Genomic DNA, 17,806 nt, shown 5'->3' with positions numbered 1-17,806 from the left:
GCCCGGCCTGGGGGGGGAGGCGGGCTGCGGGGCCCGGCCTGGCGGGCGTGCGGCCGGCGTGCGGCCTGCTCGGCGGCTGCGGGGCCCGGGCTGCCGGCGGGGCCGGGCCCCAGGTCGGCCTCTGGGAGGCCGCGACGAGCGGCCCCCGCCGGCCCGCGCCCCCCGGCCGCACGCAGCCCGGCCCGGCGTAGCCCCGGATGGCGGTCCGCGCCGCCGCCGCCGCCGCGGCCGGGCCAGGTGACGCCGCCGCCCGCCGGGCCGCGCATGCGCGCCGCACCGCCCCCGCCCCCACCCCGCGCCCAACGCCCCCGCCGCGGCCCGCGGGCCATGGAACCCGCCGAGGCCGGCGCGGTCCGAGCGCTGCCGCCCGCACGTCCGGGCGCCGCCGCCCCGTGAGCCGGGCGGGCCGGGTCCGGCCGCCGCCGCCGCCGCCCGCCCCGCCGGTGCCGCGCGTGCGCGCCGGCCGCCCGCCGAGGGAGAGCGCGAGTGAGGGGTGGGCCGCCGAGACGATGCCGCGGGGCCGCCCCCCGAAGCCCCGGGACGGCGCGGCGCGCGGCGACTCCGGTAAGGCCCGCGGCGGCCGCCGAGTCCCCGGATGGGCGCGGGGGGCGCCGGGAGAGGCGCGGAGGGCGGGCGGGCGGCGGCGACTGGCCGGGCGGGCGCAGCGCGGGCGGACGGATACGGGCGCCGCGGCCGGGCCCCTCCGCGCTGGGCCTACTTTCCGGGCCGCGGCGGCGCGGGCGCGGCGGGGGCGGCGGCGGCGGGGGGAGGAGGGAGGGCGGCGGCCTCCTCTCCTCCTCCTCCTCCCCTGCCCCCTCCTCCTCCTCCTCTCCGTCCTCCTCGGCCCCGGTCTCCTCCCCTCCTCAGGCCGCCCGGCCGCGCCCCCTCCCCGGCCGCGGACCCCGGAAGCGGCGGGCGGCGGCCCCGGGACCCCCGGCGCAGGCCCGTGGGGACGCGGGCGGGCGTGGCCCCGCGCGGGGGCCCCCACGCGCGAGGAGGCCCGCGGCGGAGGGCGGCCGCGTCCGGAGCCGAGCCGGGGCGCCGGGGGCGCGGGACGCGGACGGGCGCCGGCTTCGGAGCGGGAGCCCGGCGACGCCCGGCGCGGCGGGGGGACGTCCTGAGCGGGGCCGGACGGGATCGCGGTGGTGGCGCCGCCGGAGAGCGCGCGGGCGCCTTCCCGCCGGCCCCGCGCCCCGCGCCCCGCGCCCCGGGCGCGCTTCCCGGAGCCCGGCGCGGCCGTCCCGGGACGGGCTGCGGGCAGCGGGGCGCGGGGCGGCCCTCCGCCGTCCCGGACCGCGCGGGCTGCGGCCGGAGTCCCCCCGGCTGCCTCCGGTGTCGCCCCCCGCCTCGGCCGGGACCTTTGCCCGGCGTCGCTGGCTGGGCCGTTCACCCTCGCCCTCGCGGCTGGCACTTCTGCCGGCCGGCCGGCCTTTTTCCTGCTTGTCTGTCTGTCTGTCTGTCTGTCTGTCTGCCTGCCTGCTTGTCTGCCTGCCTGTCTGTCGGCCTGTCTGTTTGCCTGCCTGCCTGCCTGCCTGCCTGCCTGCCTGCCTGCCTGCCTGTCTGCCAGCCAGCCTGCCTGCCTGCCTGTCTGTCTCTGTCTGTCTGTCTGCCTGCCTGTCTGCCAGCCTGCCTGTCTTCCTGCCTGCCTGCCTGCCTGCCTGCCTGTCTTGTCTGTCTGCCTGTCTGTCTGTCTGTCTGCCTGTCTGCCTGTCTGTCTGTCTGTCTGTCTGTCTGTCTTTGGAGAACCCCCAGTCCCCACAGGCTGGTTCCTTGCTCTGCTCCCACCTTCAGCCTCAGGGCCTTTGCAGGCTTTCCCAGGCTTGTTCCCTACTTAATCACAGCCACACCCAAGTGTGGCTTGTGGACCCCTGGAGCTTCCCCAGGAGCCCTCTGAAGTCTGGCAAACAATGCTATTACAGTGGTTCCAGTAAGACAGTTAACCTGTGCAGCCATGGCGCAGGTGGTGTGCCAGACTGTGCCGGTGAGTTCTCCTCTTCATCCAGTCCACACAGCAGCAGAGAGCTGGTGGAGGCCGACTGGAGCAGCCGCATGCCCCTGTTAAACCAGATATTAGAATGACAGTTGCCGGGGCTAGGCGTGGCGATACATGTCTGTAATCCCAGCCTTTCAGGAAGTGGAGGTAGAAGTATCACCATTAGAGGCTGGCCTGAGTCAAAGTGCCAAACTCTACTGAAAAGTAAAAGTAAGAAGCTGATGGAGTATAAGGCTCCACCTTGAAATCTCCTTATCCCCCCCCCCAAAAAAAAACCCCAAAGACTTTTACTATGTTTTGGAAAAGATACCTTTTTTCATGAAAACATGTATTAATGTAATAGAATGATTTTTAAATGAGTATTTTGTTTTGTTTTTTTGGGTTTGGTCGTGGGGCCTGAACTCTGGGCCTGGGCGCTGTCCCTCAGCTCTTCAGCTCAAGGCTAGCGCTCTACCACTTGAGCCATAGCGCCACTTCCAGCTTTTTTTTTTCCTTTTGCTTATGTAGTGCTGAGGAATCGAACCCAGGGCCTCAGGCATGCAAGGCAAGCGCTCTACCACTGAGCCACCTTCCCAGCCCTTAAATGAGTATTTTTAAGTACCAGTGCAAATACTAATAGGCATAATCGATGTAATCCAAAGATCTTGGAAAGCTTCAATAATACTTAAAGATGTCTCCACACCAGAGCATTAGAGGACCCTTGCTCTTTCAGTGTTTCTCATAACTGAAATGATTGTGGGTTTTTTTTTTTTGTTGTTGTTTTTGCTCACTCATGAATTTCATTCCCAAGAACATCCTACAGAGTTATGTGGGAGTTTTTGCAGATGAGGAAATGAAGTTCAGGGAGATGAAGTGATTAAGAAAATCCATCCAGCAAGTAAGTTTCAGAGCTGGGATTTCAACCTGTGCCTGAATGTCACCTAATAAAATGGAATGATTGTCACGTGTCAGTGGCTCAGGCCTGTCATCCTAGCTACTCAGGGGGCTGAAATCTGAGGATCTCAGTTCAAAGCCAGCCCAGGCAGGAAAAGTCCATGAGACTCTGATCTCCAATAAACCACTCAGAAAACCAGAAGTGGTAGAGCACTATCCTTAAGCTGAAGAGCTCAAGGACAGTGCCCAGGCCCAGAGTTCAGGCCTCCAGACAAACATCAATCAATCAATAAAATGATTAAATACCGGAACATGCAGTTTGTTGTTCTGCTTTGATAAGTGCAAAGCCTTTCATGCAAGTGTATCACTTTGTTCAACTTTTTTTGAGTACTTACTTTAATGATGCTGTGCCAGGTGCTGGAGATACAAATTTGAATCAGAAACTCAAAAGTTTCCTTCTGTTTTTCTTAAGAATGTATAGCGGGAAGGTGGAGACACTACCTATGTGGCAGCAGAGAACAGGGAGAGCAGGCCTGGAATGCCAGCTACACAGAGAAAATGATGTCAAAGCAAAGCCTCCAAGGAGCTAGGCTTCCCCAGAATACATTTCCTGAACTGAGCTTAGGACAGGAGTAACTATTATGTGTGTGTGTGAGCGTTAAGCACATGCACACTGAAGCTGTGTCATTTCTACTGCACCCCTTAAGTATTGATGCAACTGATTTTTGTCTTCATTAGGTTCCAGATACTTCATACTTTATTGTGATTTCTCAGAAGTTAGTCAAAAAAGTGTGGGTATAAAAAATAATTCCCCTCCTCCCTCCTTTTTGTTTTTAGTCAGTCATGGGGTTTGAACTCTGGCCATGGGCACTGTCCCTGAGCTCTTCAGCTCAAGGCCAGTGTTCTACCACTTGAGCCACAGTACCACTTCTGGTTTTCTGGTGGTTAATTGGAGATAAGAGTCTCACAGACTTTTCTGCCCCGGCTGGCTTTGAACCATGATCCTCAGATCTCAGCCTCCTGAGTAGCTAGGATTACAGGCATGACCCATTTGCGTCCCCCCCCCCTTTTTTTAATTGAGTTGTAAGTTAATTATATTGTCAGAAAACATACCTTGGGGTTTAAAAGTCATTTTTGAACAAGGCATGTAATAATTTTATCAGAACAAGATTATTTTAATCATATTTTGATGTTTACTGAGGTTTGTTTCATATCCTATGACTATATTTGCTGTTCTAGGAGTACTTGAAGAAAAGAGGATGTATCATTGACTTGTGTTGGTCAGTTACCTAGAGAAGTATAATTCTCTGTTACTAATTTTTGGCCACCCTAATAAGTACTAAGTGGTTACTTGATTTTGCTTTTGATTTGCATTTCCTTAATAATAATGTTGGGTGGCTGGATTGGACTTTTTGTTACTGTGTTAAATGGCCAACAAAGACATGTTTTGGCTTATGCTGTCAGGGTTTCTACCCATAATACCTGGCTCCATTCCCCACTACAGGGGAAGTGGAGAAAGGGGAGGGCTAGATGCAGCTCCCCAAGAATCTATTTCCTCTAGTCAACCCCCACCCTCCTGAAGTTTCCAGAACCTCCAGCTGGGGGAGGAAGGCATCATTACATGAACCTTTTGGGGGAACACTTCATATCTAAGTCACTATGGTGTCTTTTCAGTATTTGTTGGCATTTATGCCTTTGGAAAATGTTTATTCAACATGTTATTTTTTTTTAATTATTTGATGGTTTTTCAATGTTGTCATAAGAATATTCTGGACACTAAACTCTTAATAGAAGTATGATTTATACTTTTTATTACAATTGGTAGCTGGTCTTTTCACCTTGTTTTTATCTTTTGGTACTGAGGATTCAACCCATAGACTTACCACTTGAGCTATGCCTGCAGCCCTTTGGTTTTTATTTTTTATTTATATAATTTTTTTTTTTTTTTTTTTACCAGTCCTGGCACTTGAACTCTGGGCTGGGTGCTGTCCCTGAGCTCCTTTTGCTCAAAGCTAGCACTCTACCATTTGAGCCACAGAGCCACTTCTGGCTTTTTCTGTTTATGTGGTACTGAGGAATCGAACCCAGGGCTTGCTAGGCAAGCATTCTATCACTAAGCCACATTCCCAGCCGTAGTCCTTAATTTAATTTATTTATTTGTCAATCGTGGGTCTTGAACTCTGGGCCTGGGCACTGTCCCTGAGTTCTTCAGCTCAAGGTGAGTGCTCTACCATTGAGCCACAGTGCCATTTCTGGTTTTTCTGGGGTTAATTGGAGTTAAGAGTCTCACGGAAGTTCCCCTGCTGGCTTTGAACTACCATCCTCAGATGTCAGCCTCCTGAGTAGCTAGGATTACAGGCATGAGTCCCCAGGGCCTGGTTCCAGTCCTTTTATTTTTATATGTTTAAACAGCTCACAAGTTACTGGTGCCACATTTCATATTTAGAAAATACTGTGTACATTTTAAAAAGATACATGTGTGTTTGTGTGTGCATGTGTGTACATTTTAAAAGGATTTGTGTGTGCTTGTGTATGTCATTGTGCAGCAAAGGCCTTAATGTTCATTGTTGTGTCAGCTTGGAGATGCTGGGCAACAAGCATTCAGCCGATGGTTAAAAATGTAGTGTGAGCTACAAGGGTATAGTGTGGAAATCAGAAAGCTCCTGTTTTGGTAGTATTAATTTTTTAAGACAATTACTTAGTGTTTCTCCTGCCCAGAAGTCTCTACTTACTTTGAGGAGATTATGAGTAAGTAAATATTAAACATAAACCCTGAGGCTTCACTGGTGGTGAGCACCACAGGGACCTACATCTAGTAATGTGGCAAGTCAGAGACATCATCAGTCTCCTGCCCTAGCCCATGCTCTTCCCTCTTCCCTGTGTGTGAAGGTAGGCCCGTCCATCTGGCAGACACCGTGTGTGACAGACAGAGGTCAGATCTGAGGGTGGGTCCCACAGGCCTCTGCATGGTGCTTCAGTCCTGCTTGCAGAGTGAATGCAATGGCCTTGCCAGTCTAGCATAGACTGTGTTCACAGACTAATAAAACAGCTGCTAGTGGCTCACACCTTTAATCCTAGCTACTCACCTTTAATCCTAGCTACTCGGGAGGCTGAGATCTGAGGATTAGCATTCCAAGCCAAGCCAGGCAGACTTTTAATTAAATAGACTCTCCAAGTAAAACAGAAAACAAGTCAGAAGTGAAGGTGTGACTCAAGCTGACTGCTATCAACTATGAGCCAAAAGAGCCAAGCTCGCGTATTGCCAAATTCGTGTGCCCGTACATACTATACATACATACTTACATATGTATGTATGTGTGCATATGTGTGTATATGCACATATATATAGTCAATGAACAGAATCAGTGATTATTCTGTACATTAAAATAAGTTTTTCACATTGCCAAAGATGATCCTGTTCCAGATCAGCTTCTGCTGAACAGCAAGACCTTGTCTCAAAAAACCAAAAATAAAATACAAAACTCCATAAATTTCTGGTAGAATTTGGTTTTAAAATAAGTACGAAGGCCAGGTGCTGATGGCTCATTCCTGTGATCCTAGCTACTCAAGAGGCTGAGATCTCAGGATTGTGGTTCGAAGCTAAGCCAGGCAGGAAGGTCAGTTAGACTCTTCATCTCCAGTAAACTTCAGAAAAGGATGGAAGTGGCGCTGTGCCTTTAGAAGCTCTAGAAGCACAAGGACAGCGCCCAAACCCCAGGACTGGAACAAAAAAATGAACAAAATAATTTAGTTTTATTTCTGCAGTGAGACTAATGCATGTCAATTTTATAGATGGTGTTTTGCCCTTGGATGCGGACAACATTGATGATGACTGTCCCATTCCAAACTTCCATAAATGTGAAATCTGTCTGCTGTCTTTTCCAAAAGAGTCCCAGTTTCAACGCCACATGAGAGATCATGAACTAAATGATAAGGTATGTGTTTCAAAAGGAATGTCACAATCTGAGCATTGGAACTGGAGGTACTATAAAAATCAACATACCAAATAGTAAATTGTCTTAAAATTTAGGTTTCTGGATTGTAGAATATGTCCTGTGAACATGTTTATATCTTCTTGAAACTTGAATGCGTTGTGGTTATTTATGAGTGGAAAGAGAAATATTTCTAAGACAGACTTCTTTCAGTAGCTTGACCAAGTATAGAAATGGGTATTTTGAAGTACTTTTTTTCTGGTAGGGCATTTTACCCTTAAGTGATCTTGCATGGTGTTCTAGGCATTTATATCTTGTTTCATCCAGGAGCACTAATGTGCTTTGTTTTTTTCTTGGCGTGGTGCAGATTGGACCCAGGGCTTCCTGTGTTAAGTGTGTGCATGACTTTGCATAAACTCCAGGGCTCGGTCACACCCTTTAGCTGATTTGATGATAGAAATCAGACCTCGTTGCCTATGTCTCAGCCTAAATAAAAGGTTATAATCTTGTTGCTTTAGATAATACAAGTGATTGCTTTATCTCCTTTTAAGTACAAGATAGAATATCTCCATTGTAGGGGAAAATTTACATTAACAGAAACCACTCTATTGGAATCCAGTAAAAATTTGTATGATTACTTATTTTGCTTGAAGTGATCATGTTTAAAACAGCAAATTGATTGGAATAGAAGGATAAAGTCCACCTAATGTATTGAAATTCCCAAATCTATTTTCATGGAGACTATAAGTAGATACGTTTGTATACAACAATTTATATTAGAAATATTTCTGAACTGAATTGGGAATATTGGTTCAGACTTGTGTTCCCAGCACTTATGAGGCTGAAGTAGAAACATCAGGAGTTCAAGACCAGCCAGAGCTATGTAGAATTCAAGACTCAAAAACCAAAACCAAAACCAAAAACAAAACAAAAACAAAATACCAAGAAAGGATGCAAGAAATAGAAAGTGAGTGAAGACAGAAGAAAAGGAGGGAGGAAGAAGGGAATGAAAGAGAAGGTAACTTTTTCTGTGTGGTGCTGTTCTTATTATCCAGGAGGAGTTCAGTCTTTACTGGGTCCCTGCTGGGAGTGGTGACTCAGTTCCAGAAGACACATTTTTACCAAGCGTGTCTAGATCCTGGTGCTTGTACTACTTGAAGAATGTTTATTAAACAAGGTCTTTAAGAAGACTGTTTCTCATTATCATCTTCCCTTTTCTCTCCACACAGCCACACCGATGTGACCAGTGTCCCCAAACATTTAATGTTGAATTCAACTTGGCCCTTCATAAGTGCACGCACAATGGGGAGGATCCTGCGTGCCCAGTGTGCCACAAGAAGTTTTCCAGGGTGGCCAGCCTCAAAGCACACATCATGCTCCATGAAAAGGAAGAGGTAGTTATTTTGTACACGTTGTGTTAACTGATTGTAACACTGCTTCTGATCATTAACCAGAAGGATTTGAGATATAAACTAATTTAAAAGTCTTTTGTGTAGATTTCAAAGAGCTAATAATTATCACTAATATTGTCTCAATCTCCAGTTCACTGATAAAACATTTCATTTCCTGGCCTTCTCAGTCCTTTAGAGACATTGATGTTGGCTGGCTGAGGATTCCCATCTCTACCCTCGCCACCCCAGCCCCTCCCTTTTCTTGTTGGTTGTGGGGCTTGAATTCAGGACCAGGGTGCTTCCCTGAGCTCTTTTGCTCAAGGCTAGCATTCTACCTCTTAAAGCCACAGCACCATGCTACTTCAGATTTTTGAGTGGTTAATTGGAGATAAGTGTCTCATAGACTTTCCTACCTGGGCTGGCTCAGATCTCAGTCTTCTTGAGTAATTAGTAGGATTATAGGCGTGAGGCACCCATGCCCAGCTTTCACACCCCTCTCCCCCGCCCCCACTTTTTTTTTGCGGTCTTGGGGCTTGGACTCAGCTCCTGTGTGGGTACAGTCCTTAATCTTTTTTTTGCTCAAGACTGGCACTCTACCAGTTGAGCCACAGCGCCCCTTCCAGCGTTTTCTATGTATGTGGTCCTGAGGACACCCAGGGCTTCATGCATGCTAGGCAAGCATTCTACCACTAAGCCACATTCCCAGCCCTGGTATTTCCTTCTTGAGATAATAAAAATAAATATCCTATTTAAATTATATATATATGTATATATAAAAATTAAGTTCATACTTTGGACAGAGGTTTGTATTTTGTCTTTTAAGTACCTGAATTTTTGAGACAGGATCTCGCTAAGGTAGCCTAGACTGTCTTCATGCTTATTAGCAAGTGCTATGATTTCTGGTTTGTTTCACCATGCACAGCCTGAAATGCTTTTAATTCTTCTTTTAAAATATCTAGAGCTGAGCACCAGTGGCTCCTGCCTGTTATTTTAGCTACTTAGGAGGCTGAGATCTGAGAATTGTGGTTTGAAGCCAGCCCAGTCTATGACACTCTTATCACCATTTAACCAATAAGAAGCTGGAAGTGGCCCTGTGGCTCAAATGGTAGAGTGCCAGCCTGGACAAAAGCTCAGGGACAGCCTAAGGTCTAGGACCAGTGTGCCTACATGCACACATGTGCACATATAACACACATGCATGTACGCATATGTATACATACACACAGAGTCTATTATTGTATTTTAAAATTACATATGTAAGTAATGTATGTTTACTTTGGGAAAAGTTTGAAACAAAAGAACTAAAAACACTCATGGTAAAGTATGAAAAGTTGACCTTGCTTGGTGCCAGTGGCTCTAGATCTGAGGATCTTGATTTGAAGCCAGCCCAGGCAGGAAAGTCTGTGAGACTCTTATCTCAAATTAACCACTCAAAAACCCGAAGTGGTAGAAGTGGCACTGTGGCTTTAAGAGGTAGAATGCTAGCCTTGAGCAAAAGAGCTCAGGGACGGTGCCCAGACCCTGAGTTCAAGCCCCAGAACCGGAAAAAAAATGTTGACCTTATAGAGACAGTAGAAAGTACCAGAGGATGTTGGTCAAAGGTTATACAACTCTAGTTAATCAGGACCAATTGTTGAAAAAGATCTGTATTGTATTACAGGATTTAATGCATGTAGCATTATATGTGTTTAAAAGTTGCTGAGAGTAGATTTTAACATGTTCTCACCATAAAATAACATGTATGTTAGACTGTATATGTTCAGTACTTTGACTTAGCCAGACCACAGTGTGTCTGCATATCTAAGCATCATGTTGTTTACTATAATTTTTTGTGTGCTGGTATTAGAGTTTGAACCCCATATGTGATATATATTATCAAATACACATACATCTATGCATACAAATCAGGGCCTGTGCTCTGCCCTTGGCCATTTTGCTCAAGGCTAGCATTCTATCTTTTGAGGCACAGTTCCACTTCTGGCTTTTTCTAGGTTAATTGGATATGAGAGTCTAATGGACTTTTCCTACCTGTCCTGGTTTTGAACCTCAGTTCTCAGATTTTAGTCTCCTGAGTAGCTAGGATTGCAGGAAGAGCCACTGACACCTGGCTTGTAAATGCCTTTTTTAATTGGTCAGTAAACTTAATTAATTAAAATTATTAAAAGCACTCAGTCACAGCCTTTGGAGACAGTTGCATGTGTAGTCTTTCAGGCTTTTTTCCATACATGCGTGTGTGTGTGTGTGTGTGTGTGTGTGTGTGTGTGTGTGTGTGTGTGTGTGTGTGTGTGTGTGTGTGTGTGTGTGTGTGTGTGTGTGTGTGTGTGTTGTATGAAGGCTTGAACTCAAATCTTCAAGCACTTGCCTGACTTTTTTGTTCACTTCTGGTGCTTTTGAGCCATGCCTCTAGTTCAGCTTTTTTTTTTTTTTAACTGATTAATTGGAAATAAATACCTGGTGGATTTTTTCTGTCTGGACTGACTTTATACTGTGATCTTTATATCTCAGCTTCCTGAGTAGCTAGGATTATAGATGTGAGCCACTGGCACTCAACTTCTGTAATATGCTCTATATGATAGTTTATATGATTTGGCTTCTCTTCAAACTCTTTGCAAGCTCCTTTTTCTCAATAACCATTATTAACATAATATTTCATCTTTTCACTTATATACATGTATATCTATGCATGTTTTATTAGTCTTTGTGTAGGATAGATCTCTCATACTTGGGTTTAGTAAGTTAATAAAATGGATTTTATGTGATCTCGCCACAAAATAACATGGATTGCCATATTATGTTCTAGAAAGCATAGGCCATTTTATACCTTCATTGTAGAATGTAGGAATTGAATGCCTCTTACTCAATTATAGCACTATGTAGAAATGGCCATAGTTGTTTTTTTTTTTTTTTTTAGTTTTATTTCATTGTAAAGATGGTATACAGAGAGATACAGTTACATGAGTAAGGTAATGAGTACATTTCTTGTCGAGCATTGTTACCCCCTCTGACGATAGTTTTATTTTATTCATATATTTTATTTTATTTTATTTTTTGTGGCTAACGAGGTCTAGCAATTACTGGGCCCATGTTCTACTTCTTGAGCCACACCTCAGTCCTTTTGTCCTTTATTTTTTTAAGTAGGAATTGTTAAGCAGTGGTGTATTAGAATTCTTTGCATCAAGTGCTGCATACATACCGTAAGGAGCCAGGAGTGGAGCAGGTGGACATAGAGGGTGAGTTGTGGCTGTCTGGACCTGGCACCCGATAGCTAGTGAAATTCCTTAGCTGCTTCTCACAGCAGCTAGAGGTAGCAGCAGTCAGTGCCAGCTAATGTTTTGAGAAGAGTCACGACTTGTGTGGGCCAGGGCCTGTAGTCTCTCCTCTTTGGCTCTTTACAACTTCTTTACTTCTCTAGGCTTGGCTTTCTGAAGCTTCTTCCCCCACTGCTGCCCTCTTTTCTTTAGCCTCCTCTACTGTGGTAAAGGTCACAAGTAGACACCAAGCGCACTTTTATTAGACTCCAAGGCCAGAGAGGTGGGCAGCTCCTGACCGACTTGAAAAGCGAGCCAAACAACTTGGTTACTTGGTGAGGAGGGGACTGGGACATGGGTGTGATGTGCAGATCCAGGATTGAAATTTGTACCAGTTGCAACACAACTTCTGTTTTTTTTCTTTTTTTTTGGGGGGGGGAGGGTCCGGTCTTGGGCCTGAACTCTGGGCCTGGGTGCTGTCTCTCAGCTCTTCAGCTCAAGGCTAGCGCTCTACCACTTGAGCCACAGCGCCACTTCCGGCTTTGTTCTTTTTGCTTACGTGGTGCTGAGGAATTGAACCCAGGGCCTCATGCATGCAAGGCAAGCACTCTACCACTGAGCCACCTTCCCAGCGCAATACAACTTCTGAACCCACCAAATCCAAGCCCTGGGCTGCAGGTTGTACCAGTCACATTTCCTGTTGCGTCACTAGGGGACTGCTCTCCCGCACTGGTGTGCGGGAGAATAGCTGCAGGGCAAGCAGGGTTATTTTGTGTTCACTGAGGCTTGTCTTGTCCAGGGCGATGTTTGTCTGGTGTGGTGGGACCTCCTGAAGCAAACATTGGCCGGTTGCTGAGGCTGAAGTGTCCTTGCCGCCAGAGTGCAGCTCTCTCAGGTGTCTGTGAGGCGGGTTGCCATGGCGATAGTCGGGTGAGCACTGAAAGAGCCGCTGCTTGGTTACAGCTCTCCGTTCTGGTCTCTGCACGTGGGACAGGGTGTGACAGCTGTCCAGACAGGCTCAGACCTGCCCGCCGCCAACAGCTTAGCTGACTTAGAGAAAATAATATTGAAGGATGATTACACTGAAGACCCATACATTTAGACACACACACATTCTAAACGCTCACAGTGCTTTGTTCTGACAGTGCTTAACTGGGCTCAGGCCCTGCCTAATGCCCTGGCGTGTGGGCTCCTTGTGGGTAGTGAGTGTGGTGGGCGTGGATGTGGCTCTGGTGGACAGGGTTGAGGGTGGCAAGGCATGTTGTGGAAGAGCAGGGGTTGGGGTTGGGGGGGGGGACAGTGCATACAAGAGAGCCCACTGATGGACTGAGTCACCCTTCTGTCAGAGAGGGGAGGCGAGTGGACGGAGATTCCCTGAGTTCTGTGTTCTGGGAGGGCCCAGCCCCAAACAACAGTAAAGAGCAGAGGTGGCTGTCTGCGTCTGGGCAGGACACTGTCTCCAGCTCCAGCCTCCTGCAATTCAGAGAACAGAGCTTTCCCTATTCCTGGTCTAGGTCCTCAGTTCTCTTTGTCGTTCATTTCTAGAAGCCTTTGGGGTTTTACAGGTTATTTTCAAAAAGTCTTTTCATTGTTATGCCTACTCCACAAACTTTGTCCACATTCTTTTCCAGATGGCTCCCCAAAGCGGAGTCGACAATCCTTTATTGTTGATTGCATTCACTGAGTCAGTCCCTGGTTGTGTTTGAAGCCTAGGGATTAGGTAGTACTCAGAATGCCTCCTAGAATCTGCCTTGCCTGTGGGGTGTGGTCCGAGCACCTGGCTCATTGAGCACCATTTGCTGTCCACAGACACCGACAGCTGTTGGAGAGAGTGGCTCTGGGAAGACGGGCTGGTGAGGAAAGTGGGTGTGTGCCTCTGGGAGGCAGCTGAAGGGCTTCCTGAACTGGTGTAGTGGGGGTTATGTTTCTATTCCAGCCGCCCTGGGTGGTCTGGAGAGCAGCCTGTTCACCTTGGAAGAGGGTACCTCTTCCAGCCTGCAGCCCTCTGCTGGCCACCAGCATCATAGCACTCACTCAGGACTTTCCAGGGGTGTCCATGTGACGTGAAGGGCTGCTCTCCTTCTGTGCAGGAGGCGTTGCTCTGCTTGCCTGAGACTTCCTAAGGACTCCCTGGGTGTGGAGGGGCAGGAGGAGGGCCCCAGCATCTGCTTTTGTCCGGCTAGATGGAAAGCAGGGGACAGCAATGACATGGCTTGGTGCTGGCTCCATGAAGTACTCTGCACTACTTTCTTCATCTGAGCTAACCAACAGCAATTCACCCAGACAATTCTAGCAAATGTGTAAGTGATCTCCATGTAGAGCCCTTGAGATAAAATCATCGAATTGTGTGATTCAGAAGTGAGTGATGGGGGAGGATGTGAGCCAGAGCAAGGGGGGAAGGGAGGTGGTGTGAGAGTTAAATTCTGTTCTGCAACCAAAGGCAGGAGAAGTGGTGGGTTGGGCCATGGTTAGTGAAAGGTAAGTGCTTCCTCCTGCCACCCACACTCAGGGTGTTACCCAAGTGCAGCAGAAGAGAACCCTTTTCCTGTCCAAAGCATTACTATTTAAAGTCATCCAGTCTGAAGGTGTTAGATTGTTCAAAGTATTCCATTCATCCTCATATTTTCCTGTAGCAAATCTGTAAGTATGCTCAGTTAATGACCTAGTTTTAATAAGGTCTGTGTGCCGGGCATCGGTGGCTCACGCCTGTAATCCTAGCTACTCAGGAGGCTCAAAGCCAGACCAGGCAGGAAAGTCTGTGAGACTCTTATCTCCAATAAACCACCAGGAAACCAGAAGTGGCGCTATGGCTCAAGCAGTAGAGTGCTTGCCTTGAGCTGAAGAATGCAGGGACAGCGCCCAGGCCCAGAGTTCAAGCCCCACGTCCGACCAAAAATAAATAAAATAAAATAAGGTCGGTGTGTGTTTATGAGACTTCTATACAGAAGGGGAAGAAATTCTGATGGAAAGAAATAGTGACATATTTTGTTACTTGGAAGCAACAGTGTCCTCTCACTGTGAGCTTATGCTTTGATTGTTCATATTTGGACAGTTGGTTTAGAGGATTATTTCATAATTCCGTAAGGAATAGCACATGGAGTATGCATTGCAATTTGGTTGGATCAGAGTTGCCGCTGCTGGAGGTGCTTACGGAGCCCTTGCCCTGCTGTGTTGTCGCCTCTGAGGGAAGGCGCTGTCGCTTCTGTTGTGGGGGCCCGGAGTGGGCCCACCTGGTTCACATAGTCTGTCACTGCAGTCCTGAGGTAAAACCAGATTTAATGCTAGCAGGTCTGGACCAGACTGCCCAAGTGGAGGTGGGCAGGGAGTCAGTGTCTTCCACTTGAGAAACTAGCCCCACCAGACAGGGGTAAGTGTACCAAATAATGGCCAATGCAAGCTGTTGGGCAGTCACTAATGAGGACTTTCTTTGAAGCCCTGTGTGTTTCATACTCACGCATATGTCCATTGCTTGGCACACCCAGCTAGTTCTGATCAAACTGAATGGATCTTGAGGTTCTCTATTTACAGGTCTGCCAGCTATAATCTCAGCCACCTTGACACATAATTCACGTTGCTTTATATTTGTGGTGTTCTTTTACTTTTTACCCAGTCTTCCAGTAGAGAGATGATTTTCATGCATTCTAATTTGGACACAGTGGTGTGTATTTTTGAGAAGTGAAGATGAAGTTTGTTCCACAGGAAATTATCAGTGTCGTGACCATTCGTGGTGCTAGTTGTTTTAAGGAGTAGTGGTTTGGATGTTGCTTTTCCAGAACCTCATCTGCTCTGAGTGCGGGGATGAGTTCACGCTGCAGAGCCAGCTGGCCATCCACATGGAGGAGCACCGGCAGGAGCTGGCCAACAACCGTGTCTATACCTGCAAGGCCTGCAAGAATGAGTTTGAGACGCCATCAGAGCTGAAGGAGCACATGAAGACTCACTATAAAGTTAGGTATGGCTTATTCCTAATTCTGTGTGGGGTATGAAAAATTGGTTTCTTATCTGCTAAGTCAGGAATTGGTTATGTAAAACCAAGTTACAAGTGTGCAGTTAGAGCTCAGAATCGTGGCTACCATACCTGTACTTGATTGCATATACACATTCATTTCTGGTCACTCTTGTTTACATTTTTTTTTCTTAATGAGTGAAGAACTCCTTTTGGCCTTTGTGCTTAAGTTAGCTCATGATGATGATCCATGACACATTCCTTGAGCAGATTTCCCCAACAGACTGGAAAAGGCTGTCTCAGATACTCTTTAGCTGTTGTGTTATCAATAAGTTTAGCTTGAGGCCATTCTAAGCTCTAATGGTTAGGAAATAGGTGTTTTTAAATGAGAGGTCTCACACTACTTAACTTATAAAGCTTATGAAGGGTGTAAACTCCGTGCAATGTATTTCTCATCCTTGTCTGTGCTTTTCCTTTTGCCAGTTGTTGACTAATGTGTTGCCTGCCAAATACTCCATTATTTCAGTGGGTGTTTTATATAAATATAATGCATGTTCCTTGTGCACATTACATTTTTGTGTTGGTGAGATTTTAGAGCTGTTATTTTTGATGTTTCTTATAGGGTTATTGAGCTGATTGGAGGTGTGTAGGTAGTCACAGGAGTCACAGACAGCTCTGACTTCTAGGTCTTCTCAGAAAGATGAGGCACATGCTCAGGAAGCGGTCCTGTAGAGCGAGTAGGAGGTAGAGCAGTGACATGCTGAGGTGACCCCAGCCCCTAGTTTCCTGTGTGTCTGAGAATCAGAAGGAGAAAAGGAAACAGCTGAGGCGAATGTGATGCGTGCTCTCTGGGAAGGGCCAGAGTGGGCCGAGTGTGAAGAGGCCAGCTGGAGGCCACCCCGAGTGCCACTCTCACCACTGGGGACTGCCTGTGGCGGTATATACGCAAACGCGTGTCCTTAGCAGTGGAGCACGTCTCTGGCAGGATGGAGCAGAGTCCCTCCGGGAGGCTGTTACCATGGCACCAGGTAGAGGTTGACCAGAAGCTGAGAGAGGGGAGCATTCTGAAGTGTTTCAGATTTGGGAGGTGTGCCCCTGATGTAAACCTGATTCCTGGGGGTTTCTGTTTTCTGAGGTAGAAAGGAGCAGGTTGGATGACGCCAGGTCCACTGGAACTCTGGCCAGCCAGCCGCAGCAAGGCCAGGTAGACGGTCAGTCAGCTGTCAGGTGTGTGGGTGGGGGAAGAAGCTTGGAAATGATGCTGGACAAAGTGGAGACTGAGGCTGTGCAGACTCGCAGAGGTCTCTGACCTCTGATCTAGGCGAGACAGTCCACTTCTGCTCTAGCACCACATTGGGACCTGGCGTGGGTAAAACAAGTTTGTCTTTCATCAGAAAAAAAAAAAGAATTTTCCTAGTAGTATTCTCATTTTGAAACTGTAATGTAAGAGAGATGACTTAATGATTATTTCTCCCTATTATACCTAGGGTATCAGGTACAAGGTCTTATAATCGGAACATTGACAGAAGTGGCTTCACCTATTCCTGTCCACACTGTGGGAAGACGTTTCAAAAGCCCAGCCAGTTAACTCGACATATAAGGATACACACAGGTGTGAAGAACATCACTTTGGGATGATTTATTAAGGAAATGTGCCTTAGTACTAGTGCAGATATAAATACCACTCTTACGTGGTATTTGAATCTAATCCTGGCTTTTCTAAACTTTGCTCTGTGGTATTGGTGAAAATCTTACTGAACCTTTCTCTGATATTACCTCACTTGAAATATAGGGATATTATATCCGTAAAATAGTTGTTCTACATTACAAATGGACAAATCCACAAAGTGTCTATAGAATAAAGTTCCTGATGTATAGGTGTATGCTTTGTTGCTGGGACTTGGAATTAGTGGTGGGCTGGTAACACCTAGGCTGATTAGTTCTGAAGACAACACCAGGTCTTCAGATGCTATTAAAATATCCTGCCTTCACGAACTATACTGTAAAGCATCCAAGTAATAATTCATTCTCTGTGCCATGTCTTGCTCATTCATTATTTTTGCTTGAATATTTGAAAACAAGTACATTATTCACTGTATTGAGCCCTCCTGCCATTTTGTAGGACAGTTTACCATATTGTACAGTAAACCAAGGCCAGCTCTGGGGGAGGACAAGGGAGAACAGTGCAAATATTTATATCTTTGAAGTGATCCCTGCATTGTCACTTCATTTTCTTTCAGTCTCATCATTTGGTTTCCTGCACAGTGACAAGCAGTGGCATCTTGTAGTGGTGTGGACGGCAGCAGTGGTTGGTCAGCCAGTTAAGATTGTGCGTTGCTGCTTTCCCATCAGCACTCTTAGAAAAGTGTCTCTGTGTAGAGGACTGTCAAAGCACTCAGATAATTCCATTCTTGTTTGTCATT

The 17,806-nt window shown here is 47.4% G+C and overlaps 1 protein-coding gene across 9 annotated transcripts in view; it reads left to right on the top strand.

Annotated features, from left to right (window-relative positions):
* Positions 1 to 478: 478 nt before the first annotated feature.
* The window catches only part of Znf236 (zinc finger protein 236), an 86,778-nt gene continuing 69,450 nt past the window's right edge, over positions 479 to 17,806 (top strand). For 3 of the 9 annotated variants that reach the window (XM_070028934.1, XM_070028928.1, XM_070028937.1), the window contains exons 1-5: positions 498 to 564; positions 6,659 to 6,801; positions 8,028 to 8,192; positions 15,211 to 15,389; positions 16,871 to 16,995. In XM_070028934.1, the coding sequence (XP_069885035.1) occupies positions 510 to 564; positions 6,659 to 6,801; positions 8,028 to 8,192; positions 15,211 to 15,389; positions 16,871 to 16,995 (667 nt within the window). In that variant the 5' untranslated portion in view covers positions 498 to 509. Of the gene's footprint in view, positions 565 to 1,396; positions 5,615 to 6,658; positions 6,802 to 8,027; positions 8,193 to 13,527; positions 13,738 to 15,210; positions 15,390 to 16,870; positions 16,996 to 17,806 lie in introns of those variants that run through there. The other 6 variants (XM_070028931.1, XM_070028929.1, XM_070028930.1 and 3 more) reach the window with 6 other exon arrangements.

The sequence above is a fragment of the Dipodomys merriami genome, unplaced genomic scaffold (assembly GCF_024711535.1).
Source record: "Dipodomys merriami isolate MVZ:Mamm:240054 unplaced genomic scaffold, mDipMer1.0.p SCAF_2, whole genome shotgun sequence".
NCBI lineage: Eukaryota > Metazoa > Chordata > Mammalia > Rodentia > Heteromyidae > Dipodomys > Dipodomys merriami.
This window is presented reverse-complemented; position numbering and strand designations above follow the sequence as displayed.